The sequence below is a fragment of the Heterodontus francisci genome, chromosome 8 (assembly GCF_036365525.1).
Source record: "Heterodontus francisci isolate sHetFra1 chromosome 8, sHetFra1.hap1, whole genome shotgun sequence".
In the NCBI taxonomy this organism is placed as follows: Eukaryota; Metazoa; Chordata; class Chondrichthyes; order Heterodontiformes; family Heterodontidae; genus Heterodontus; species Heterodontus francisci.
In genome coordinates, this window is record NC_090378.1 from 79,205,304 (window position 1) to 79,228,127 (window position 22,824).

At 44.0% G+C, this 22,824-nt stretch overlaps 1 protein-coding gene across 1 annotated transcript in view; it reads left to right on the forward strand.

Moving 5' to 3' along the window:
• Positions 1–22,824, forward strand: part of LOC137372931 (protein Niban 1-like) — a 220,872-nt gene that overhangs the window by 125,335 nt on the left and 72,713 nt on the right. Inside the window, exon 6 of the mRNA XM_068037435.1 lies at positions 19,829–19,944. Coding sequence (XP_067893536.1) covers positions 19,829–19,944 — 116 coding nt within the window. The remainder of the gene's footprint in view (positions 1–19,828; positions 19,945–22,824) is intronic.

Below are 22,824 nucleotides of genomic sequence, written 5' to 3' on the forward strand. Positions count from 1 at the left end.
AAGCACAGCATTAGCACACAGATTGAAATATGAAAGTTCCCTTTTTATCTTAGCCCCTCACACACACAACGGTTAACTAAAAAATAGAGATATTTTCTCTGCAGAGCTCTTTTACAAGAAAAAAACAAAAAAGAATACTTGGACAAAATGCTTGCTAATTCTTGAAGAAAAAAAAGAGTAGATACGGAAGGATGTCAGTTGTCCCTTTTGGTCTGGTGTCTGGGTATATGGAGATGAATCACAAGATATATTCTGGAGCAGTTCATTCTGGAGATGTTGAGAAGTAGTCTGGTAGGCTTTCCAGTAGACATGTGGCATCAGGGGTTTCAGTTATCCCACTCTGGATTTGCAGGTTTTTCAAAGAGGTAGAGAAAGATGAGTTGGTGTCTTATCTCTCAGTAAGCTGACCTCCAACTGCTTTCAACAACAGTCCACAGCACAACCAGAAAGTCAAAACAACATCTCAGAAGTGAAACCCACTCCTGACCCTCATAAATCATAACATGTCACTTCTCTGTAAGCATCCCCTCCAAGTCACCAAGATTTTTGTTGTTTATTTACTTTAAGGCATGCGACATCCAGTAAAGGTTATTTTCAAACACAACATCTCAAGTGTTCTTTCAGTGAACTTGTGAAAAACTCCATGGAGTCGTTTCAGTTTTCCCAAATAAACCAATGTCCATGATTCTAAAATACGAATCCTCAAAAAAAAGTTAAAAATAGAAGCACTTTCATAACAAAACTAGAATAGATAAAGTATATAATTGGCCGTATCGATAACTGGGTAAAACATTTAATGATATGTTGTGACCCTTGGAGAAGTGAAACTGGAGAAAGACAGTGCAATCCTCCATTCTAGGTTGTAACACCTGTCAAGCCCTCTCAGAATCTTGTATGTTTCAGTGAGATCACTTTTCATTCTTCTGAACTCCAGGGAGTATAGGCCCAATTTACTCAGCCTCTCATCATAGGACAACCCTCTTGTCCCAGGAACCAATCCTAATGAAACTTTGCTGTATTGCCTCCAATGTAAGTATATCCTTCCTTAGATATAGAGTCCAAAACTGTGCACAGTATTACAGCATGGCTACCCGACCCGAACCCGACGGGACTCGACGACATGTGTCGGGTTCGGGTCGAGTCGCTCTTCTGGGTCCGGCATTTGGGCTCGGGTTGGGTCGGACACAGTGGCAGTGCTGCCTTTTGGTCAGGGAGGGAAAGAGAAGAAAGAGTAAGAGTAAGCGCATTCATTTCCAGTAGTTGAGTTGGGTCAGGTTGGGCGCGGGAAAAAAAACAAAGGACTCGGGCCTGGGTCAGGTTTAAATTGTATACCCAAGCAGGCCTTTACACAGTATTCCAGGTGTGGTCTCACCAAAGCCCTATACAACTGTATCAAGTCTTTCTTATTCCTGTATTCCAGTCCCCTTGTAATAAAGGCCAATATGCCATTTGCCTTCCTAATTTCTTGCCGTACCTGCAAATTACCTTTCTATGCTCCTTCTACGAGTGTACCCAAGTCTCCCTGAACATCAGCATTTAAAACATTTCCATGCCTTTTAAAAATATTCTGCTCTTCTATTCCTACTACAAAAGTGAATAACTTCACACTTCCCCGAGTTATACTCCACCTGCCAACTTGTTGCCCACTCACTTAACCTGTCTATATCTCTGCAACCTTTTTGTAGCCTCCTCAGAGCTTACATTCCCACCTAGGTCAGCAAACTTGGATACATTACTCTCAGTCTCTTCATCTAAGTCATTAATATAGATTGTAAATAGCTGAGGCCTCAGCGCTGATCCTTGTGGCACTCTACCAGTTACAGCCTGCCTACTTGAAAATGTCCCATTTATCTCTACTCTATGCTGCTGTCCATTAACCAATCCTCCAACCATGCTAATATATTACCCCAAAATCCATAAACACTCATCTTCCATGTTAACCTTTAGTGTGGCACCTTACTGAATGCCTTTTGCAATCTAAGTATACCATGTCTACTGGCTCTCCTTTATCTGCTTATTACATACTCAAAAAACTCTAAAAAAGATTGTCAAACATGATTTCCCTTTTGTAAAACCATGTTGACTCTGTCCTATCATACTATAATTTTTTTAAGTGCATTGTCAAGATTTCCTTAAAAGTAGATTCCAGTATATTCCCCAACAACTGATATAAGGGTAATTGGCCTACAGTTCCTTGTTTTTTTCTCCCTCCTTTCCTGAATAGTGGTGTTACATTTGCTGACTTCCAATCCTCTGGGACCATTCTAGAATCTAGGGAATTATGGAAAATCATAACCATTGCATCCACCATATCTGGGGCTACCTCTTTTAGAATTCTAGGATGTAGGCCATCAGATCCTGGAGATTTGTTGTCTTTTAGTCAAAGAACAAAGAACAGTACTGCACAGGAACAGGCCATTCGGCCCTCCAAGCCTACGCTGATCTTGATGCCTGCCTAAACTAAAACCTTCTGCACTTCTGGGGTCCGTATCCCTCTATTCCCATCCTATTCATGTATTTGTCAAGATGCCTCTTAAATGTCTCTATGGTACCTGATTCCACCACCTCCCCGGGCAACAAGTTCCAGGCACTCACCACCCTCTGTGTAAAGAACTTGCCTCACACATCCCCTCTAAACTTTGCCCCTCGCACCTTAAACCTATATCTCCTAGTAACTGACTCTACCACCCTGGAAAAAAGCTTCTGACTATCCACTCTGTCCATGCCGCTCATAACTTTGTAAACCTCTATCATGTCGCCCCTCCACCTCCGTCGTTCCAGTGAAAACAATCCGAGTTTATCCAACCTCTCCTCATAGCTAATGCCCTCCAGACCAGGCAACATCCTGGTAAACCTCTTCTGTACCGTCTCCAAAGCCTCCACGTCCTTCTGGTAGTGTGGCGACCAGAATTGCACGCAATATTCTAAGTGTGACCTAACTAAAGTTCTGTACAGCTGCAGCATGACTTGCCTATTTTTATACTCTATGCCCCGACCGATGAAGGCAAGCATGCCGTATGCCTTCTTGACTACCTTATTCACCTGCGTTGCCACTTTCAGTGACTTGTGGACCTGTACGCCCAGATCTCTCTGCCTGTCAATACTCCTAAGGGTTCTGCCATTTACTGTATACTTCCCACCTGCATTAGAACTTCCAAAATGCATTTGTCCGAATTAAACTCCATCTGCCATTTCTCCGCCCAAGTCTCCAACCGATCTATATCCTGCTGTATCCTCTGACAATCCTCATCACTGTCCGCAACTCCACCAACCTTTGTGTCGTCCACAAACTTACTAATCAGACAGCTACATTTTCCTCAAAATCATTTATCTATACTACAAACAGCAAAGGTCCCAGCACAGATCCCTACGGAACACCACTAGTCACATCCCTCCATTCAGAAAAGCACCCTTCCACTGCTACCCTCTGTCTTCTATGACCAAGCCAGTTCTGTATCCATCTTGCCAGCTCCCCTCTGATCACATGTGACTTCACCTTTTGTATCAGTCTGCCATGAGGGACCTTGTCAAAGGCTTTACTGAAGTCCATATCAATAACATCCACTGCCCTTCCTTCATCAATCATCTTTGTCACTTCCTCAAAAAACTCAATCAAATTAGTGAGACACGACCTCCCCTTCACAAAACCATGCTGCCTCTCGCTAATAAGTCCATTTGTTTGCAAATGGGAGTAAATCCTGTCCCGAAGAATCCTCTCTAATAATTTCCCTGCCACTGACGTAAGGCTCACCGGCCTATAATTTCCTGGATTATCCTTGCCACCCTTCTTAAACAAAGGAACAACATTGGCTATTCTCCAGTCCTCTGGGACCTCACCTGTAGCCAATGAGGATGCAAAGATTTCTGTCAAGGCCCCAGCAATTTCTTCCCTTGCCTCCCTCAGTATTCTGAAGTAGATCCCATCAGGCCCTGGGGACTTATCTACCTTAATGCTTTGCAAGACACCCAACACCTCCTTTTTGATAATGAGATGACTGAGACTAGGCTCATCATCCACCAAGTCCTTCTCTTTGGTGAATACTGATGCAAAGTACTCATTTAGTACCTCGCCCATTTCCTCTGGCTCCACACATAGATTCCCTCCTCTGTCCTTGAGTGGGCCAACCCTTTCTCTGGTTACCCTCTTGCTCTTTATATACGTATAAAAAGCCTTGGGATTTTCCTTAATCCTGTTTGCCAATGACTTTTCATGACCCCTTTAAGCCCTCCTGACTCCTAGCTTAGGTTCCTTCCTACTGTCTTTATATTCCTCAAGGGATTCGTCTGTTCCTAGCCTTCCAGCCCTTACGAATGCTTCCTTTTTCTTTTTGACGAGGCTCACAATATCCCGCGTTATCCAAGGTTCCCGAAACTTGCCAAACTTATCCTTCTTCCTCACAGGAACATGCTGGTCCTGGATTCTAATCAACTGACGTTTGAAAGACTCCCACATGTCAGATGTTGATTTACCCTCAAACCCCCAATCTAAATTCTTCAGTTCCTGCCTAATATTGTTATAATTAGCCTTCCCGCAATTTAGCACCTTCACCCGAGGACTACTCTTATCCTTATCCACAAGTACCTTAAAACTTATGGAATTATGGTCACTGTTCCCGAAATGCTCCCCCACTGAAACTTCGACCACCTGGCCGGGCTCATTCCCCAATACCAGGTCCAGTACGGCCCCATCCCTAGTTGGACTATCTACGTATTATTTCAAGAAGCCCTCCTGGATGCTCCTTACAAATTCTGCCCCATCCAAGCCCCTAGCACTGAGTCCCAGTCAATATAGGGGAAGTTAAAATCACCCACCACCACAACCCTGTTACCTTTACACCTTTCCAAAATCTGTCTACATATCTGCTCCTCTACATCCCGCTGGCTGTTGGGAGGCCTGTAGTAAACCCCCAACATCGTAACTGCACCCTTCCTATTCCTGAGCTCCACCCATATTGCTTCGCTGCATGACCCCTCCGAGGTGTCCTCCCGCAGTACAGCTGTGATATTCTCCTTAACCAGTAATGCAACTCCCCCACCCCTTTTACATCCCCCTCTATCCCGCCTGAAGCTTCTAAATCCTGGAACATTTAGCTGCCAATCCTGTCCTTCCCGCAACCAAGTCTCTGTAATAGCAACAACATCATAGTTCCAAGTACTAATCCAAGCTCTAAGTTCATCTGCCTTACCTGTTATACTTCTTGCATTGAAATAAATGCACTTCAGACCACCAGTCCCGCTGTTCTCCGCAACATCTCCTTGCCTGCTCTTCCTCTTAGTCTTACTGGCCTTATTTACGAGTTCCCCTTCATTTATTTCACTTGCTGTCCTACTGCTCTGTTTCCCACCCCCCTGCCACACTAATTTAAACCCTCCCGAATGACGCTAGCAAACCTCGCAGCCAGGATATTTGTGCCCCTCCAGTTTAGATGCAACCCGTCCTTCTTGTACAGGTCCCATTTGTCCCTGAAGAGATCCCAATGGTCCAGATATCTGAAACCCTCCCTTCTACACCAGCTGTTCAGCCATGTGTTTAGCTGCACTATCTTTCTATTTCTAGCCTCACTGGCACTTAAGTCCTTTAAGTTTCTCTGATATCTTTTCTCTGCTGATATTAATTACTTTAAGTTCCTCACTCTTATTCACCCCTTGGTTACCCTCTATTCTGGTATGTAATTTGAGCCTTCTACTGTGAAAACAGACACAAAATATTTGTTTAATGTCTCTGCCATTTCCTCGTTCCCCATGATAATTTCTCCTTTCTGCCTCTAAGAGATCAAAGTTTACTTTAGCTACTCGCCTCCTTTTTATGTACATGTAAAACCCTTACAATCTGTTTTTATATTCCTGGCTAGTTTACACTCATTCTATTTTTTTCTCTTTTTATCAACTTTTTGGTTGTCCTATGCTGCTTTCTAGAACTCTCCCAATCCTCAGGCTTCCTACTGTTCTTCACAACATTACAAGCCTATTCTTTTAAACAAATACTATCCTTAACCTCCCTGTAAGCCTTGGATGGCTCTTTCTCAAGAATTTTGTTTTTTAATGGAATGTATTTTTGTTTAAAATTTGGAATCATTTATTTAAGTGTTTCCCACTGTTTATTTATCACCATATCTTTTCGTCAATTTACCCAATCAACCTTCGCCAACTCTCCCTACATACCTATATAATTGGCTTTATTTAATTTTAAGATTATTGTTTTGGACAAGAGTATGTCACTCTCAAATTTAGTATGGGATTCAATATTATGATCATTTTTCCCAGAGGACCTTTTACTATGAGATTACTAATTAGCCCTGCCTCATTACACAATACTAGATCTAATATAACTTTATCCCTAGTTGGTTCCTAGTTGGTGTCGTGAAAGCATTCTACAAACTCAGCTTCTCGACTACCATTGTCAATTTGATTTGTCCAGCATAAATGAAGATTAAATTCCCCCACGATTATTGCATTGCCATTGTTACAAGCTCCAATTATTTCTTGCTTAATGTTCTGTTAAATGGTCTTACTACTGTTAGTCGACCTATAAACTACTCCCACTAGCATTTCCTGACACTTCTTGTTCCTAATCTCCACCCATACTGATTCTATTTCCTGATCTTATGAGCCAAGATCCTTTCTTACTACAGTCCTTATGTCTTCCTCTGTTATCAGGGCTACTCTTCCTTTTCCATTCTGCCTGTCTTTTTGAAATGTTAAGTACTGTGGAGTATCTATTTCCCAATCTTGGACACCTTGCAACCATGGGCCAAAATTTATACTTCCACCGATGAACCTAAACAATGGTGGAACACCCGCGTGGGCTGCACATCGTGATGCTGCTGCGATATTAAATGCGGCAGCTCATTTAAATAGCTGGGGCAAACCACCCACTCCAATGACGTGGAGGGGGCGGTGGTCCATCTCCGGTAATGACGTCAGCTGCCTTTGCGCAGGCAATGACGCCATTTTTAAAGGGCTTCGAGCCCTACATTTCAATTTAAATATTTAAAGCCGGATGAATTTTAAAAAATTAAATAAATTGACCTTGACCTTCTCCCACCCACCCACCCCAATAACCATAGAATTCCTTGCCCTCGCCCACCCCACCCAAAATACTTACCTTGTGTATCTGACCTTCCCTCCCCAACAAAGTTCATAAACTGTACATTGTAACCCTTCCCACCATCCCCCACACCAATGAGATGAGTTTGACCCCTCTCCCCCACCCACCCCCCCCCCCTCCACCGCCCCGCACTGAAAAACCTACCTGCTCCCCCCTCCCCACCAGTGTTCCGCCTCAGATCCCGAACGCATGGGAGTGCCAGCCGCTGGCACCAATATCGCTCTGGGATGGACGGCGGGGGTGCGATGGTAATTAATTCATTTATTCAAATTATTTAACATATTTAAATTTGGTCCCCGTTACCGAGTGGCGTGGGGTCTGCCACAAGGCCTCGCCACTACCAGCAGCATTGGTCTGGGCCTTCCCGGCGTCAAGGCCCGTGGAAGGCCTCTGCCGGAGTGATTTTCCAGTCCCCATATCTCTGTATTTACAATTAGATCAAACCCATTTATCTCTCTGCTGCTAAGTCCTCTGACTTGTTACAAATGCTTCATGCATTCTGATAAAGAGCCTTTATTTTTCTATTTTTAACCACTATTCTTTTCAAGGCCTAGCCCACTAGGCCAAGCTTCCTATAAGGTTCCCCGCTGCCCGAGCCCTGAACTCGCATCTTTTTGTAGTTTCTCTTCTATCACCCCTCATGCCCTCTCCAAACTCATTTTGTCCATGAGACCCAACTCCTGCCCCCTCGACCCCATTCCTACTAAACTGTTCACCCAACTTCCCCTCCTGGTCCCCATGTCAACTGATGTTGTTAACTGTTCTGTCTCTTCAGGTCCTTCAAATCTGCCATCATCACCCCTCTCCTCAACAAATCAACCTTCACTCCACTGTCCTTGCAATCTACCACCCCATCCCCAACTGTCTTTCCTTCTCCAAAATTCTTGAAGTGCTGTCACCTCCCAAATCTTTCTTGAAGCTCCATGTTTGAATCCCTCCAATCAGGTTCCCGATCCTGCCACAGTACCAAAATGATTCTTATCAATGCCACAAATGACAACCTATGTGACTGTGACAAAGGTACACTATACCTGCACATCTTTCTTGACCTGTTCTCAGCCTTTGACACATTTGACCACACCATCCTCCCCCAACCCTCTCCACTATCGTCCAGCTGCTTGGGATTGCTCTCACATGGTTCCATTCTTATTTAATTGCAGCCAGAGTATCTCTTGCAATGGCTTCTCTTCCTGCTCCCACATTGTTATCTCTGGTGTCCTCCAAGGATCTATCCGTGGCCCCCTATTTCTTATCTACATGCTGCATGTCGGCAACATCATCCAAAAGCACAGCTTTAGTTTTCACATGTACGCTGATGACACCCTCCACTGTTGCTAAATTATCAGACTGCTTATTCGACATCCAGTACTGGATGAGCAGAAATTTCCTCAATTAATTATTGGGAAGAGTGAAGTCTTTGAATTCAGTCCCCATTCCAAACTCCGTTCCCTAGCACGAACTCCATTCCTCTCCCTGGTAACAGTCTGAGACTAAACCAGTCTGTTCACAGCCTTGGTGTCATATTTGACCCCGAGATGAGCTTCCGACCGACCACATCTTTGCGCCATCACCAAGACAACCTATTTCCACCTTTGTAACATTGCCCAGCTTTGCCCCTGTCTCAACTGCTGCTGAAACCCTCATTCATGTCTTTATTATTACTTGATTATTAGACTTGATTATTCCAACGCATACATGGCTGGTCTCCCACATTCCACCTTCTGTAAACTTGAGGTCTTCCAAAACTCTGCTGCCCCTATCTTAACTCACATCAAATTCCCCTATCACCCCTCTGCTCACTGACCTACACTGGCTCCTGGTCAAGGAACGTCTTGATTTTAAAATCCTCGTCCTTGTTTCCAAATCCCTCCATGGCTTCGCCCCCCCCCCCCCTCTCTATCTCTGTAATCTCCAGCCTCACAACCCTCTGAAGTATTTGTGCTCATCTAATTTTGGCTTCTTGAGGATTCCTGATTTTAAAATCGCTCCAACATTGGTGGCCGCTCCTTCAATTGCCTCGGCCCTCAGCTCTCCCTATACCTCCCCATCTCTCTACCTTGCTTTCATCTTTTAAGATGTTCCTTAAAACCTACCTCTTTGACCAAACTTTTGGTCTTCTGACCCAATATCTCCTTTTGTGGCTCGGTGTCATATTTTGTTTTATATTGTTCCTGTGACGCTCCTTGGGATATTTTATTACATTAAAGACACTATGTAAAAATATAGGTGATTGTTATTGGACCTTATTCGCGGATGCACTGTTACTGTTAAACTCAGTCCCTTCCTGTCTCACTCAGCTTGACTTTCACAAATGGCTACACTGCTCTAATGCCTTAACTTTTGTCATTAGATTTCTTAATTTCCTTTTGCCTGGCCCTTTGCCTGTCTTTTAGTTTCAAGCCCTAGTTATATGATTCGCTAGGGCACTGATCCTTGCCTGGGTTAAGTGGAGCCCATCCCATCAGAACATCTGCCTTTAATTTCAGTATTGGTGCCAGTTGCCCATGAATCAAAACCCCTTCTTTCCATATCACTCTTTGAGCCACATGTTTAATTCTGTAATCTGATTGACTCTATGCCAATTGTCATGTGGCTCAGGCAGTGATCCAGAGATTATACCCTTGAGGTTCTGCTGATCATTTTAGAGCCCAGTTTCTTAAACTCCCTTTGCGGAAACTCATTTTTAGTTCTACCTATGTTGTTGGCTCCTATGTGGACCACAACAACTGGATCCTCTCCCCTCCCACTTCAAGTTCTTCACAGCCGTGAGGAGATGTCTTTAACCCTGGCACTGGGCAGGCAACACAATCTTCAGAACTCCTGGTCAGGGCTGCAGAGAACAGTATCTATCCCCCTGACGAAACTGTCCCCTAATACATTACTTTTCACTTCCTCCATTGAATGGCTTCCTGCACCATGGTACTTTGGTCCATTTGCCCATCCACTCTGCCGTCCTTGGTCTCATCCACACAGTTAGCAAGTATCTCGTTGGTCAAATACCTGTTGGTCAAATTCAAAGGCCCAGGCTTCTCCTTCACTACATGCTGGATCCCCAAACCTGCCTCACTCATACGCCTGAATTTTACCAATTGGGCAGCTGATCCAACGTCAGAGGGAATATTTGGGTCACCGACACACACAGGCAGGTGGCGGGATTTCCTCAGCAATTTTATGGAAAGGGCCAATTAAGGGCCGGCAGATCATAGTGTTGGCAGCTCGCTCTGAGGCGCCATTTTTAAAGGTACGTATTCAGCAACCAGGCAGGCTGCAGACACAAGCTGCAAGGAAGGGTTGTCTATATTAATGGAGGCAGGGGGGGAAATGGCTTCAGCACAAGGATGGGCTGCTCCACAATTCAGTAATGCCTCTCTGGAAGTGTTCCTGCAGGCAGTCAGAGAAAGCAGACGGGAGGAGGAGGCCTGCAAGCCAAAAGGAGGAGACATGGCTGGAGGTGGCAGAGATAGTGAATAGCCGTGGGTTGGTGCAGGAGCCTGGATCCAATGTGGGAAGAGATTTAATGACCACTGCGGTCTGGAAAGGCGAGTGGAGTTTAGAATAGCAAACTGGAAGCCCAGCATGAATTAAATGGTGCCTATAAAGATGTGAGGCCAGGTGATAGACCGATCAATGGGCAACACTAAGCACAAAACATTCACATAGAGGTGCTTAGTTCACTCGCACCCAAACTCCATGGTCAGTGATGGGTGAATGCTGCATTGAGATGGCTAAAGGCCATGTCAGCATGCCATCCCAGTGGTATGGTTCTGCACCTCTCAGTGACCAGCACAAGTGGGCCAAGAGACAGGAATGACACTGCATATGTCTGTATTTGCTGGAGAAGCGTGCTCATAAAGAGTCAACACACAGGAGGTGGAGTGCCATTCATCACTGTGGTGACACTGATGGAGGAGGAAGCCATGGATGAGATCAAATGGATCATGGCAGGCAGCCTGTTGCTGAGGGCAAGGCGGGTGTGGAGTGCATGGAGAGTGTGAGTAAAGCGATGGTTGCATCCATCATTCCCTTGACCATGAGTTGTGGCCCGTGTGGGCCAAAAATGCCCCACTGAAAGATCCTGATCAAGGGGAGGCACCAAGGGCTGGTTGAAGAAGTGGCTATTTCACTTAAATCATGTCTCTCCAGTAGGTACTGCAGCAGATGAGAAGAGGCGAGGTCTTCTGCTACACTATAAAGTTCAGACTTCATTCCAGTGCAGATACACTCATGTTGGTCAGCATTGTTGCATGTGTAGAACACGTGAAAGTGTACCTACCTCATATGGACTGCAGCAGTTCAAGAAGTCAGCTCACCACCACCTTCTCAAGGGCAATTAGGGATGGGCAATAAATGCTGGCATAGCCAGCGATGCCCACATCCCATGAATGTTTTTTTTTAATTCAATCTGGTGAGCACTGCACATATGCACAGGAGGACGTAATGGAGGCAGTGACAGCTGTGATGACTCACCCTCAGAAGAGCAAGGAGAGGCCCAGCGATGCTCAGTTCCATGCAGATTATCAGCCTCGGGTGTCATCAGCAAAGCAGCACATGCTTCATCGGCAGCGTGAAATATGTGAAAATCTGACGGAGTTTCCAGAGGCTGTGAAGTCCCATGCTCAAAGGATGGAGGAGTCCATCCATGCCATGAGTGGTGCCATTTCTCTGGCATGTGAGCCCTTGGCATCCTCCATGGAGACAGTGGCGACTCATGGAGCGTAGCACCGAGTGGATGCAGTGCGTGTCCACAGACCTCCAAGGCCTGGCCTCATCCATGACATCTATGGAATGATGGGTAGGTGAGATGGGCCAATCACGCATCTCCCCGTTGCCAGGAACTGAACCATTCCAGACAATCACAGGTGTGCATGTGGGAACCGAAAGTGCTGAGGAGAGGCAGGCAATAGAGGCTCCTCTCAAGTCATTGATTGCTGAAGGCGGATCCTCAGCCCTTTTGACGATGACACCAGTGCTACATGCTGGCCTGATGACTGGCAGCCCCTTTAGATGCAGATTGTCCCGAATGTGCCAGGCCCCAGTAGGGCTTCAGGCTGCCAGGGGATGCAAGCCACAGCCATCTAATGCACAGGAGCAAGAAAGGCAGCAGCCTACCCCCATATCGACTCCAGGCGCAGGAAGAGCATCCCATAAAAGTTATCGCATACAAGTGTGTGAATGCATGGACTAGCACTTGGGGTTTCACCAGGTAATAATTATTTGATAAATGCAGAAGCCTTTATTGTTTTATGAGAGTTAAAGGTCTTGACATGCAATGTATAATGACTCATGTATTTATTTTTGTGCACCAGTTGACAGTAGCTAGATATGGAATGTGACTGGTCTGTAAAAGTGAGCATCTCATGAGCACCTTTGTTGATAGAAGGTCCTGGCATATAGTGTTGATGGGTACAGAGAGATGTTAAGGGCCTGTTATGAAAGATCAGCAAAGCCAAGAACTTTTTGGTTTGGTGGCCCCTTGCACTTCACCTCATGTGAAGCATCTGCTAATCAGAGAGCTGTGAATCCCCTGCCAAGCATCTCAGTCCTGGGATCTGGGTCCCACCACGCCATCTTCATTGGCGGCAACTGTTGAGAGCTTTATGTTCATCCTCTCCTCTGAGGATGAGGCTCGCTCAGGGTCTTCCTGTGACTCCAGTGCTACTCCTGTCTGGAGCAACAGGTTACAGGTCTATATGGCAGGGACAGGTGCAATGCACAGCAGACAACAATGATGCGGGATACTCTTGAGGGTTTTTCAGGGCTCCCCCACATCTATGGAGGCATCTGTAGCTCATCTTCAGGAGGCCATGGCCAGCTCGATGGTGGTCCTTGGATTCATATGGCAGCGGTTGTATGTGCCCTCTGCCTGTGTATTGGGTTGCATAGAGGGGTCAGAAGCCACCTCCTTAGTGGATACCCCTTGTCCTTCAGTATGCAACCGAGAAGATAGTCAGGTGACGGGAAGAGCTGAGGCAATTGGGACTGTCTAAGGATGTAGGAGTTGTGGCAGCTTCGCAGAAACCACGCACACACCTGCATGACCTGCTTATGATGGTCACAGACAACTTGAGCATTCAGTGAATGGAACCCCATTCCTATCCGCAAAGGTACCTGGCTGCTCTGAGGGAGTCTTGATGGCCACATTAGTACAGTCAATGACCCCCTGCACCAAGGGAAGTCCAGCCATGTCTCTGAAGTCAACTTTCTTCAGCCTGACTGGCCTGACCGGTTGTGAACTTGATGTATTGGCCAGTGTAATGACCAGGTGTGAAAGAGGTCTAGGGTTCCCTTTCAGCCTTCACCTGGTCTTACTGTAACCGGGTTTAATTTTAAACACACCGGTGTTTTTAGTTCCTCCTTGGTGAATCCTTGTTCACCGTTTTCCAATTATAAGGCAAAAGAAACCAGCACAGGCTTTCATATGTTTAAACAAAAGTTGAAATTTATTATACTTAAACTCTAATTCAGTTAACGCCAACAGATACATGACACGCCCCACGCTAGCCTGCATATGCAATACACACAGAGATAGAAAACAGCAAAAGAAGAATAAATGGAAAGGGTTGAGACAATATCTGAAGAGTTGTTGTTATGGTTCCTCGAGTTAACTGTAGATCCTTGATTGTAGGTAGATCTTGCTTTCTGTTGGGGCCCAGTATTATTCTTAAACCTTGTTCGCTGGAGGAGACTTTTCTCTCTTGGGGTTCATGTGTCTTCAGTGGATTCAGAGGCTTGTGAGAAAGAGAGGGGAGCAGACAGGAGAGAGATCTTCTCAGTCCAGGAGCAAACAGCTTTCTGCCCAAACTGTTCGTACAAATTCAAAAAACTCAGGTTGCCCAGCAGGTTAGTTATGTGACTAGCTGGTTTGACTATGTCAGTTTGCGTATTCGGCCATCTTAGCAGTCAACCTGGAATGCGAGCTCCCCCACCTTCAACGTCTGGTGATCAAAAGTCCATTATGGGTTGAATGTGTCAGGGAATGGCTGCTTTGTCCTTCCAAACACTGTCTGTTAATATGCAAATGTCTTTTCCAGTCACGGCTAATCTGTTCAACAAGTCCTCCCCTCACTCCAGTAACAGTTTAAAATCAATACTCATGACAGAATTAATATGCCTCATTCTTGGCAGGTGGGGGCCTAGCATGACAGCCAGTCTGACAGTACATGGCTTCGTGGCCTCCTTTTTGGGCCCCTGACTGAGAGATGCCACTTAGATCTCCAGATGATCCCTGGAACAAACCACAGATGAAAAGGTTGATTGCCAACATTACCTCTAAGACTACAGGTGTTGGGTGTCTGCCACTTCCCATTGTCTTCAACTCCTGCTCCAGCATACTGCACAGCTTCATCACCACCTGCCTGGAGAGAGAGTCTTCGGAGACATTTGTGCTTGGAAATCTTTATGAAACTAAGCCACTGATGTTACACCCTTTGAGCTGGATAGTGCCTTCTGTGACCATGAGATTGCCCTCTTGCCCCTATGCGCGGCCTCATCCCGTGGCTTTGCGGAACACCTCTGCTCAGTCCGCAAGCGTGACCCCGAGCTTCTGGTTGCTTGCCATTTTAATTCACCACCCTGCTCTCACGCCCGCATTTCTGTCCTTGGCCTGCTGCAGTGTTCCAGTGAAACTCAATGCAAACTCAAGGAACAGCACTTCATCTTCCAGTTAGGCACTCAACAGCCTTCTGGATTCAACATTGAGTTCAACAACTTCAGACTATGACTGCCATTTTGATTGTTTTTTTTAAACCATGTGCTAGTCTTAAACTTGTTTTTCATGTTTTTGCTTTTGGACAGAGCTGTTCATTATTCTGCCTTTAACACTCTCTGGATAGATGCTTTGTCCTTTACTATGGTTATTACTACTCCCTTTGCCTTTTATTCCATGACGTCTTTGTCATTTAATCTCTCCTGCTCTCTGCCCGATCATAGAGTTTCCCTTTTGTTCTTCTGCCCCCCCCCCCCCCGCCTTTTCATTTGCTCAAAGCCTATTACATTTCTAACCTTTGCCTGTTCTGATGAAAGTTCACAGACCTGAAACGTTAACTCTGTTTCTCTCTTCACAGATGCTGTCAACCTGCTGTGTACTTTCAGCGCTGTTTTTATCCCAACTTTAGGATAACTCAGTTTACAAAGCACTCAGTTCTGCAATCACTCTGCAGTTGCAAATACAGTTTAGTTATATACAGTTTATGACTCACACCCAAGTTACAACTGCTCATTCAGTTTCCTGCTACAGTAATTAACACCTGTTCAGGGTGACCATTTTCAGCTGATTGATAATTAACTACCACTGACAGTTTGTTTACTCGGTATTTTACCAGTTTGGAGTTTCTTTTACAATTTTGAAGTTCTAAATCAAATGTTCTAAAATGTTAATCTAGATTACATCTTGAGAAATCTACTTGCACCACATTCCCAACTTTAGCACTCTGTTTATAAAGAACTCAGTTCTGCGATCACTCTGTGATCCACACTTCATTTCTGTAAATTTAATTGACACTTGTGTGTAACTGAGTTAAACACAGGTATGTCACAAAACTCTAACTTCCGTTTCCTTTTTGTTTCCTTTCTTTAGATTCTCTTCAGACTCCCCTGACTTTGATTTTAGTCCCATTTGCTTCAGTTCATTTGAGTTGGATTGCCATGGGAACTTTCCTATGATCTGTAGCATTAGTAAGATCACTATCAAGTTGAAGCAAAAATTGTCACCATTTTGAAATCCTACTGAACAATTCACCACTACCACTAGCTTTGTTACCTTGATTCCCTTTTCACCAATAGTTGCATCATTACCACAAAATACTTACCAACTTCCAACCCAAATCTTTGGCTCTCAGCTAGAGAGTAAAGGTAGAGTGCTCTGCAGAACAACAGTGAAAAAGTCTGAATCTAGAATCTGAATACATAAAACCAAGAAAATTGAATTCAAAGCCATATTGTTTAACTCTATTTGTTAATCAGTGTGCACATTTAAAATCCAGATGAACTCCATGTTAGTTGCACTTAGACACATTTTGTTAGTCTGCTTTTGGTCTGACAGTCTGTTACTGTAAACACAGATGACTGAATGTTATTGCGTCAAGACTGTTGCTTGCTTTGGAGTAAATCACAGGCTTACCTTATCTGCAGCCTGCACACAAATCCCCAAACCACCACAAACAGACTTGCATTTAACCAATTGCATCAGTCAGTTTTTCAGCCTGTCAATTTCTATCAAGGTCATTTTGTTTTAAAGGGGCACTGTCTTTACGAAAAGGAAAACAGTTTTTAATTTGCTTGGAAATACTGATGTCGATTTTGTTGTGTCCCTTTCATGTGATGTCAAAAAGAAAGGCGCATGGCTATTTTCTTCCAAACAAAAAGAAAATTTGTCTTTTATTTTTCATGGAGTGTCCCCTTTAAATTAGATTGCACCCTTGTCCTAGAAATTAGTTTGTGCCAGCAAACTGGTGCAGGAAACAATTCTTTCACTGTAACAAGTAGGCCCAAGGCACACCTGATATGGGTTTTGCCCTTATTTACATGAGACTGACGAGGTGCAGATGGCTGCTGGGCATCTCCAAGCAGTTTGCTGGTGAAGAGGATTTCAAATTTGGGCTGCTGTGTTGGAAATGTCTGGGGGGGCGGGCGGAACGAGAATGAGGAAGAGCCATCGAGAGCTGCAGGAGGGGTGCACAGGAGAAGCAATTGGGAGGGTGCTAAGTGAGGGCTGACCCCTGTCTTCTGTACTGTAGTGGACCTGGGAGGAGCACTCCTGTTCCTCCTGGATCCACATTCAGGTGTGCTTTTTTAAAAACTTACCTTTTTGGTGTTAGCCTCCAACTGTCCCTTCAAGGATTGATGGTTAGGCTGAATGGAGACCACATTTTTCTGGGCAACCCAATTTTGTAAAGGGGGCCTCAACAGTTGTTAGGTCCCCTTTCTACACAAGTAAGGGACCTAACTCCTGTTTCTTGCACTGGACCTCTCTTTTACTGCCTTTAGCAATAGGGCAGGTGATACATTTCTGGCACGTAATGAGCACGCATACCCTGAATGCTATCTTGGATGCTTAGGTACCTGAAAAAAAACAGGTGTGGCATAATCAAATTTCTAGGCCTATATTCTTCATTTTTGTCATGTATTCTAATGGAGCTAATTGATTTTTTAGGGCAATGACCAAATTCTGTAATAAAACCTGTTAGTTAAATTAAGTTTGTTTATATAATGAGTCTGATTTCAGCTTTGAGAATCTAAGATTTCGATAGAGCAAAATTACTTAGTCTAACGTAGAAACATTGTGACAATTTCGGGACCACATTGATCAAGGTAAAAGCAAAATCAAATCCGCTGCAATCTTCATAAATATGCTGTTTTTGAGTTGTTTTGCAGGTAATGTATCTTATTGAATCTGTCATATGAAGAAAATATTACTGAAATTATGTTACCGTAAAGACTGAAGAGTACTTTGGTTTGGCCATCATGTTCAGTATGGCAGTAAAGTAGATGGCATGGTGGCACCATATTAACACTGGCTGGTACCACAGGCTGCTTAATGTCAGTTTGAGGTCAGAGCTCCTCTCTGCACACGGGCAAGGCAAGGGGAAAATAAGTTCTTCCTCAGTGTGTGCGTGGGTGTGTTGGTGGGGTGGGGGGGTATGGGAGGATGAGAGGAAGGAGGATGGCCAGGGAATCTCAGAGGAAGTTGCATCCTGAGCATCTATTGCACATCTACACCAGTGGATTAGTCAGACTGGCATTATTATGGAGTGAGAGATGGAGAACAGATCATTCTTCCACCCTCTCCATTGCAACAAATTCTTCCTGGCTTAAGGAGACCATGGACAATGGGAGGAAAATAAAAGTTCACCAGAAGTTCAGCAAAAATTCAATTTTGGATTATTCTACCATAAGTACACTGTGGCTCCAATGGACAAAATTAGGGGGAGACGGTGGTGTAGTGGTAATGTCACTGGACTAGTAATCCAGAGGCCCAGGCTAATGTCCTGGGCACGGGTTCAAATCCCACCATGGTAGCTGGTGGAATTTAAATTAAATTAATTTATATTTTTTAAAAATCTGGAATTGAAAGCCAGTCTCAGGAAAGAATAGTCTTGATTGTTGTAAAACCCATCTCATTCACTAATGTCCTTTAGGGAAGGAAATCTGCCGTTCTTACCTTCTCTGGCCTACATGTGACTCCAGACCACAGGAATGTAGTTGACTCTTAAATGGCCTCTAAATTGGCCTAGCAAGCCACTCAGTTGAAGGGCAATTAGGGATGGGCAACAAATACTGGCCTGGCAGTGACACCCACATCCCATGAAAGAATTAAAATTATAAGTGCTGTATTTGTTATTGGGAAAGTTTCTGCTGCATTAGATATGTATCAAGGTGAAAAGTATTTCAATGTTTGCTTTTTGTAGATCTTTCAATTTTACATTAACTCTTAATGAATGCAAAAATGTCAGGTCCACACTCCTGACACATGGATATCCCAGAACTGATGGCATTCTACAATTAAAGGTGGTTATTCCTAAGACTGGAAGGTTATACCAACCCATGATGCTCAAGGATGTTGCCTACTGCCAGCTAAAAAAAAATATCCCACTGGTTTTTCTGTTAAATGCACTGAGTTGTTTCAATCATTTGCGTTGTGAGATAAAATTCTGTTCTGATGCAAATACATACAGAGATGATTAATATCTGTTTCTTGGGCCGTGGTTAGGAATTACCTATTGGCCTTGCTAACAATCTCCTCTGGCCTGTTGGAGACCAATTTGGTAAATGGAGAGCTGATTCTCTGAGCATTTCTCCATTTTCTGAATCAACCTCCAGAAGAGCAGAGGCAATGGACCAATATAACTGTGGGAGAGTAGTGTCACAGGATTCATTTTAGTGTTTCCTGATATGCAATGTAAAAAGGCCTACTGAGTAACAGACACATCTGATAATGTAATCATAACAGTACATGCTTCTGTTTATGAACTCAGTAAAATAGTGAGCATCCTGTGGAGAACAATTTACCTTAGATCTATGTTAACCACATAAATGTCATGGAATTAAATGACAGCTGTGGTCAGCTTGTCTCTTGTATTAATCAGAGTGGTCTTTTCAAAATTAATTTCAGCACCTGCTCAGAGTATACACCTTTTCAGTCAGGCATCCCATTCAATTTCTCTTACTGCTTTTTTTCTAATTGGGAAATATAGTCATGCTGACATGGCATTTAGAGAAGGCACGCCAAATTGGAATGAGGTAAATGTGCATCAGCAATCTTATTCACACTCTTAAGATATATTTTAATCTATATATGTTATTAATTCCCAGTGTGGTTCAGTGGATAAATGCAATGTATTGTCTTGAACCATCCAGAACATTTTGGCCCCATTTTAATTCCCTCAACTATTTTTGGCAATTTAAAAAAATTTGTGCCTTTGTCCCTTTTTTGTATCCTCTCTTTCCTGTACATCTGTCCCCAGAACACATCATGCCCGCTGCTGAACGGTTGGACAATTAAATGACCTCACGCCGTTCCGAGTACGACTCTGTAACCGGAAGCAGTAGTAAAGCCATTGAAGTGAGTTGCCTGGCAGTTCTACCCACCCACCCCCCTGCCCCTGCCTTTGGAGAAGCATTCAGTCTCTACTTGCCTTCTGCCCCTAATGTTCCCTCATTCCTTTAGACTAGAGACTTGTCACAAATCATAATGGTAATTCACATAACTTTATTTTTATTCAGAATTTGCAAAGCAGAGTTCATTTGAAGTCCAAGCATTCTCAGAGGCCATTCAATTCTTCAGGCAGGAAAAAGGCCATTATGGGTCCTGGGAAATGAATCATGGCAATGAAGCTTTGGTAAGTCTGTAATGAATAAGTACCACTGCAGTCAGATCTCATTAACACCACGCTATGCAATTTCTCTGCATTTGCCCATGTTCCCAAATCCTGTTCAGCCTTTTCCCCTGTGACTAATCATTTTTTTTGTATAGACTATATATTTTACTGGTACTTCCTGGATGGTTTCCTGCTATGTTTGTATACCTACAAGAATGAAATCACACCAGGAAAAGTTCTGAAAAAATAAAATGGTTAGAATGTTTTATGAAATGTTAAAGAGATACAAAGTATAGTAGCTCCACCTGGTTGAGACTGGTATACCTCAATAATCTGCAGGAATTACTTCTGCAATGGACCCCCATGTAAAGAAAATTGCAAGTATTCTGGAGTTGTGTAATTATACTACGAAGAAAGATGCATATATCCTTCCTGTTCAGTTACACAAATCTGCAATATTCTTATCAACTGCCTTTTAGTGTGAACAGCAACTTGTATTTCTAAGTATATGCCTTTATATGCCTTAAACATAGTAAAAAGTTCCGAGGAGTTTCACATGAGCATTATCAGACAAATAAAGCTGTCACTGAGCCAAAGAAGGAGCCATTAGGACAGGTGATCAAAAGCTTAGTTCAAGAGGATAGGATTTAAGGATTGCCTTAAAGGAGGAGAGAAAATAGATGGGTGGTTTAGGGAGGAAATTCCAGAGCTTAGGGCCTCAACTTATCTGTCACTCTCCTATTCTATTTGTCTCTATCCTTCCACTACTGTTGGCCTTCTGTCTCTCTGTCATTCCCTCTAGATTACTCATACATACCAACAACGTTTTTGGGATCTAATCGGCATACTGGGGGTCTGATCAACTTGTTGGTATTTGGTGCCTAAATCATTCCAGATTGGGCCTCTCTTCTCCAGTCATGCTGCTACCCAAATCTGTTTACTATTGCACTGGACCAAGTCTGCCTCTGCTTTCAGTTTCAATCCCAGCACTAATGCTGGATAATGTGACCTTTGTGTACCGTAGGTGGAAACTCTTGCAAGAAATGAACTTCCCACCTACAATATACATACGTTTATTTGAATAGTCCTTCTTCTGTGAATATGTTTGTGCTGCCGTACCAGGCCAGATAGTAGCAGTACCCCAAGTAGGGGTCTGGATGCCTCTCAACAGGAAAAGCAAATGTGGGTGTGAGGAATAATGACATGGCAATAGGAGGCAGATGAAGTTCAACTGTGAGGCCTCTCTCTTTATTCAGGGTGGGGTGGAGCAGTTGTATAATCAGCAGAAGGATTCTTGTTCTGTGATAGGGTTACAGTTGTTAGTGGCTCAGAAGAAAGCTCAGCGACTTTCTTCAGCAGCTGCCAAGTGGGGTTGTACTTGTTATTGCTTGTCTGCCTCCTGCTAAGACATGTCACAAGGGGTGAAGAATTAGGAGGTGGAGGGGGAGAGAGGCACAGTGCTTAACGTTGTCTCTGTCACAAAATATAAGAGACTATAAGCATTCACCAGCAAATTCTTAAGCAACAAAACTACTTCAAATGCAAAGGCCAAAGATTAAGCCCTTTGGTGATAATAGCTGTTGCTTTAGAAGAAAAAGGGCAGTCAAGAGTAATGCGGGCCCTATAAAAACACATGGGGGTCATATTGCAATTGATTAAGGAAATGTCAGACTTGTTCAATAATTACTTTGGCTGGAATTTTACCAGCATGTTGGATTTGTGTTCAGAGGTAGGGGTCTGGGAAAGTGAAGGAAAAATACGTCCGCCCATCGCCCCAACTTGTTCCCGCCTCCGTGCACTTTTACCAGGGCCGGCATCTCAACACTGACGGATGCTTGCCCGGCAGCAGCGGGAAGCCAGTTAAGGGAGGTGATTAGGTAATTGGGCGGCATTTTTCCGTGCAATTCCAATTTTCCTGGAGGTGACTGGGACCCCTGCAGTGTTCATGGCTCGCCAGCTCACAGGAGCCGAGTGCACAGTGGGAAGATTTACATGAGATCGGGAAATAATCGAAGGACAACGAGAAGCCTGCGGTCAAGGGTAGGCAGAGGCCTACCATTGCAGCAGTCTCTCTTGGATCCTACTGCTACTGAAAGTGCTGGGGATTAAGAAAATCATTCTGGCCATTTACTCCTCACCTTTTTGTAGTGCTCAGTCTTGCACCTAGTCACTGTAGCTGCACTCCCATTGCAGCCACAGTGCAGGCTGCCAGTCTCCCTCACATGCCGGCTCCTGATTGGCCCTCCTGCCTCTGCAGCCCATCTACCATCCCTAATTGGATGGCAAATGTGGAAGCGGCGTAATAATTAATTGCCTCCCATAAAATTAAGCTCGGGTCGGATTCCGGAAATGGTCCTGAGCCTGGGTTCCTGATGCTTGCAGCAAAATGCAGCTTTTTATGTCAGTCTTCACAGTAGATCAAGAGGATATATTCCTGAATTACTAGAGGATCTAATAATCAAGGACTGGAACTCACCAACGTTAATGTAAGCAAGAAAACCGTATCAGAGAAAATAATGGCACTAAAGACTGACAAATCTACAGGACCTAATGGTTTCCATCTCAGAATTTTAAAGAAAGTAGGTGTGGAAATTGTTGATGCTTTAATCATAATCTTCTAAATCACTCTAGATTCAGGAATTGCCCCTTTAGATTGGAAGATTGCTAATGTAACTCCTTTATTTAAGAAAGGTGAGAGAGAGAGACAAGCAAATTATAGACCTGTTAGTCTAACATCTGCTGTGGGAAAGTCATTGGAACTGTAATTAAGGACAGAGTGACTGAGCATTTAGAGAAATTTGAGCTGTATAGAGATCCAAAATGGATTAGTAAAAGGTAGGTCATGTCTAATGAACCTAACTGAATTTTTGAGGAAGTGACTAAAGTAGTAGACAGGAGAAT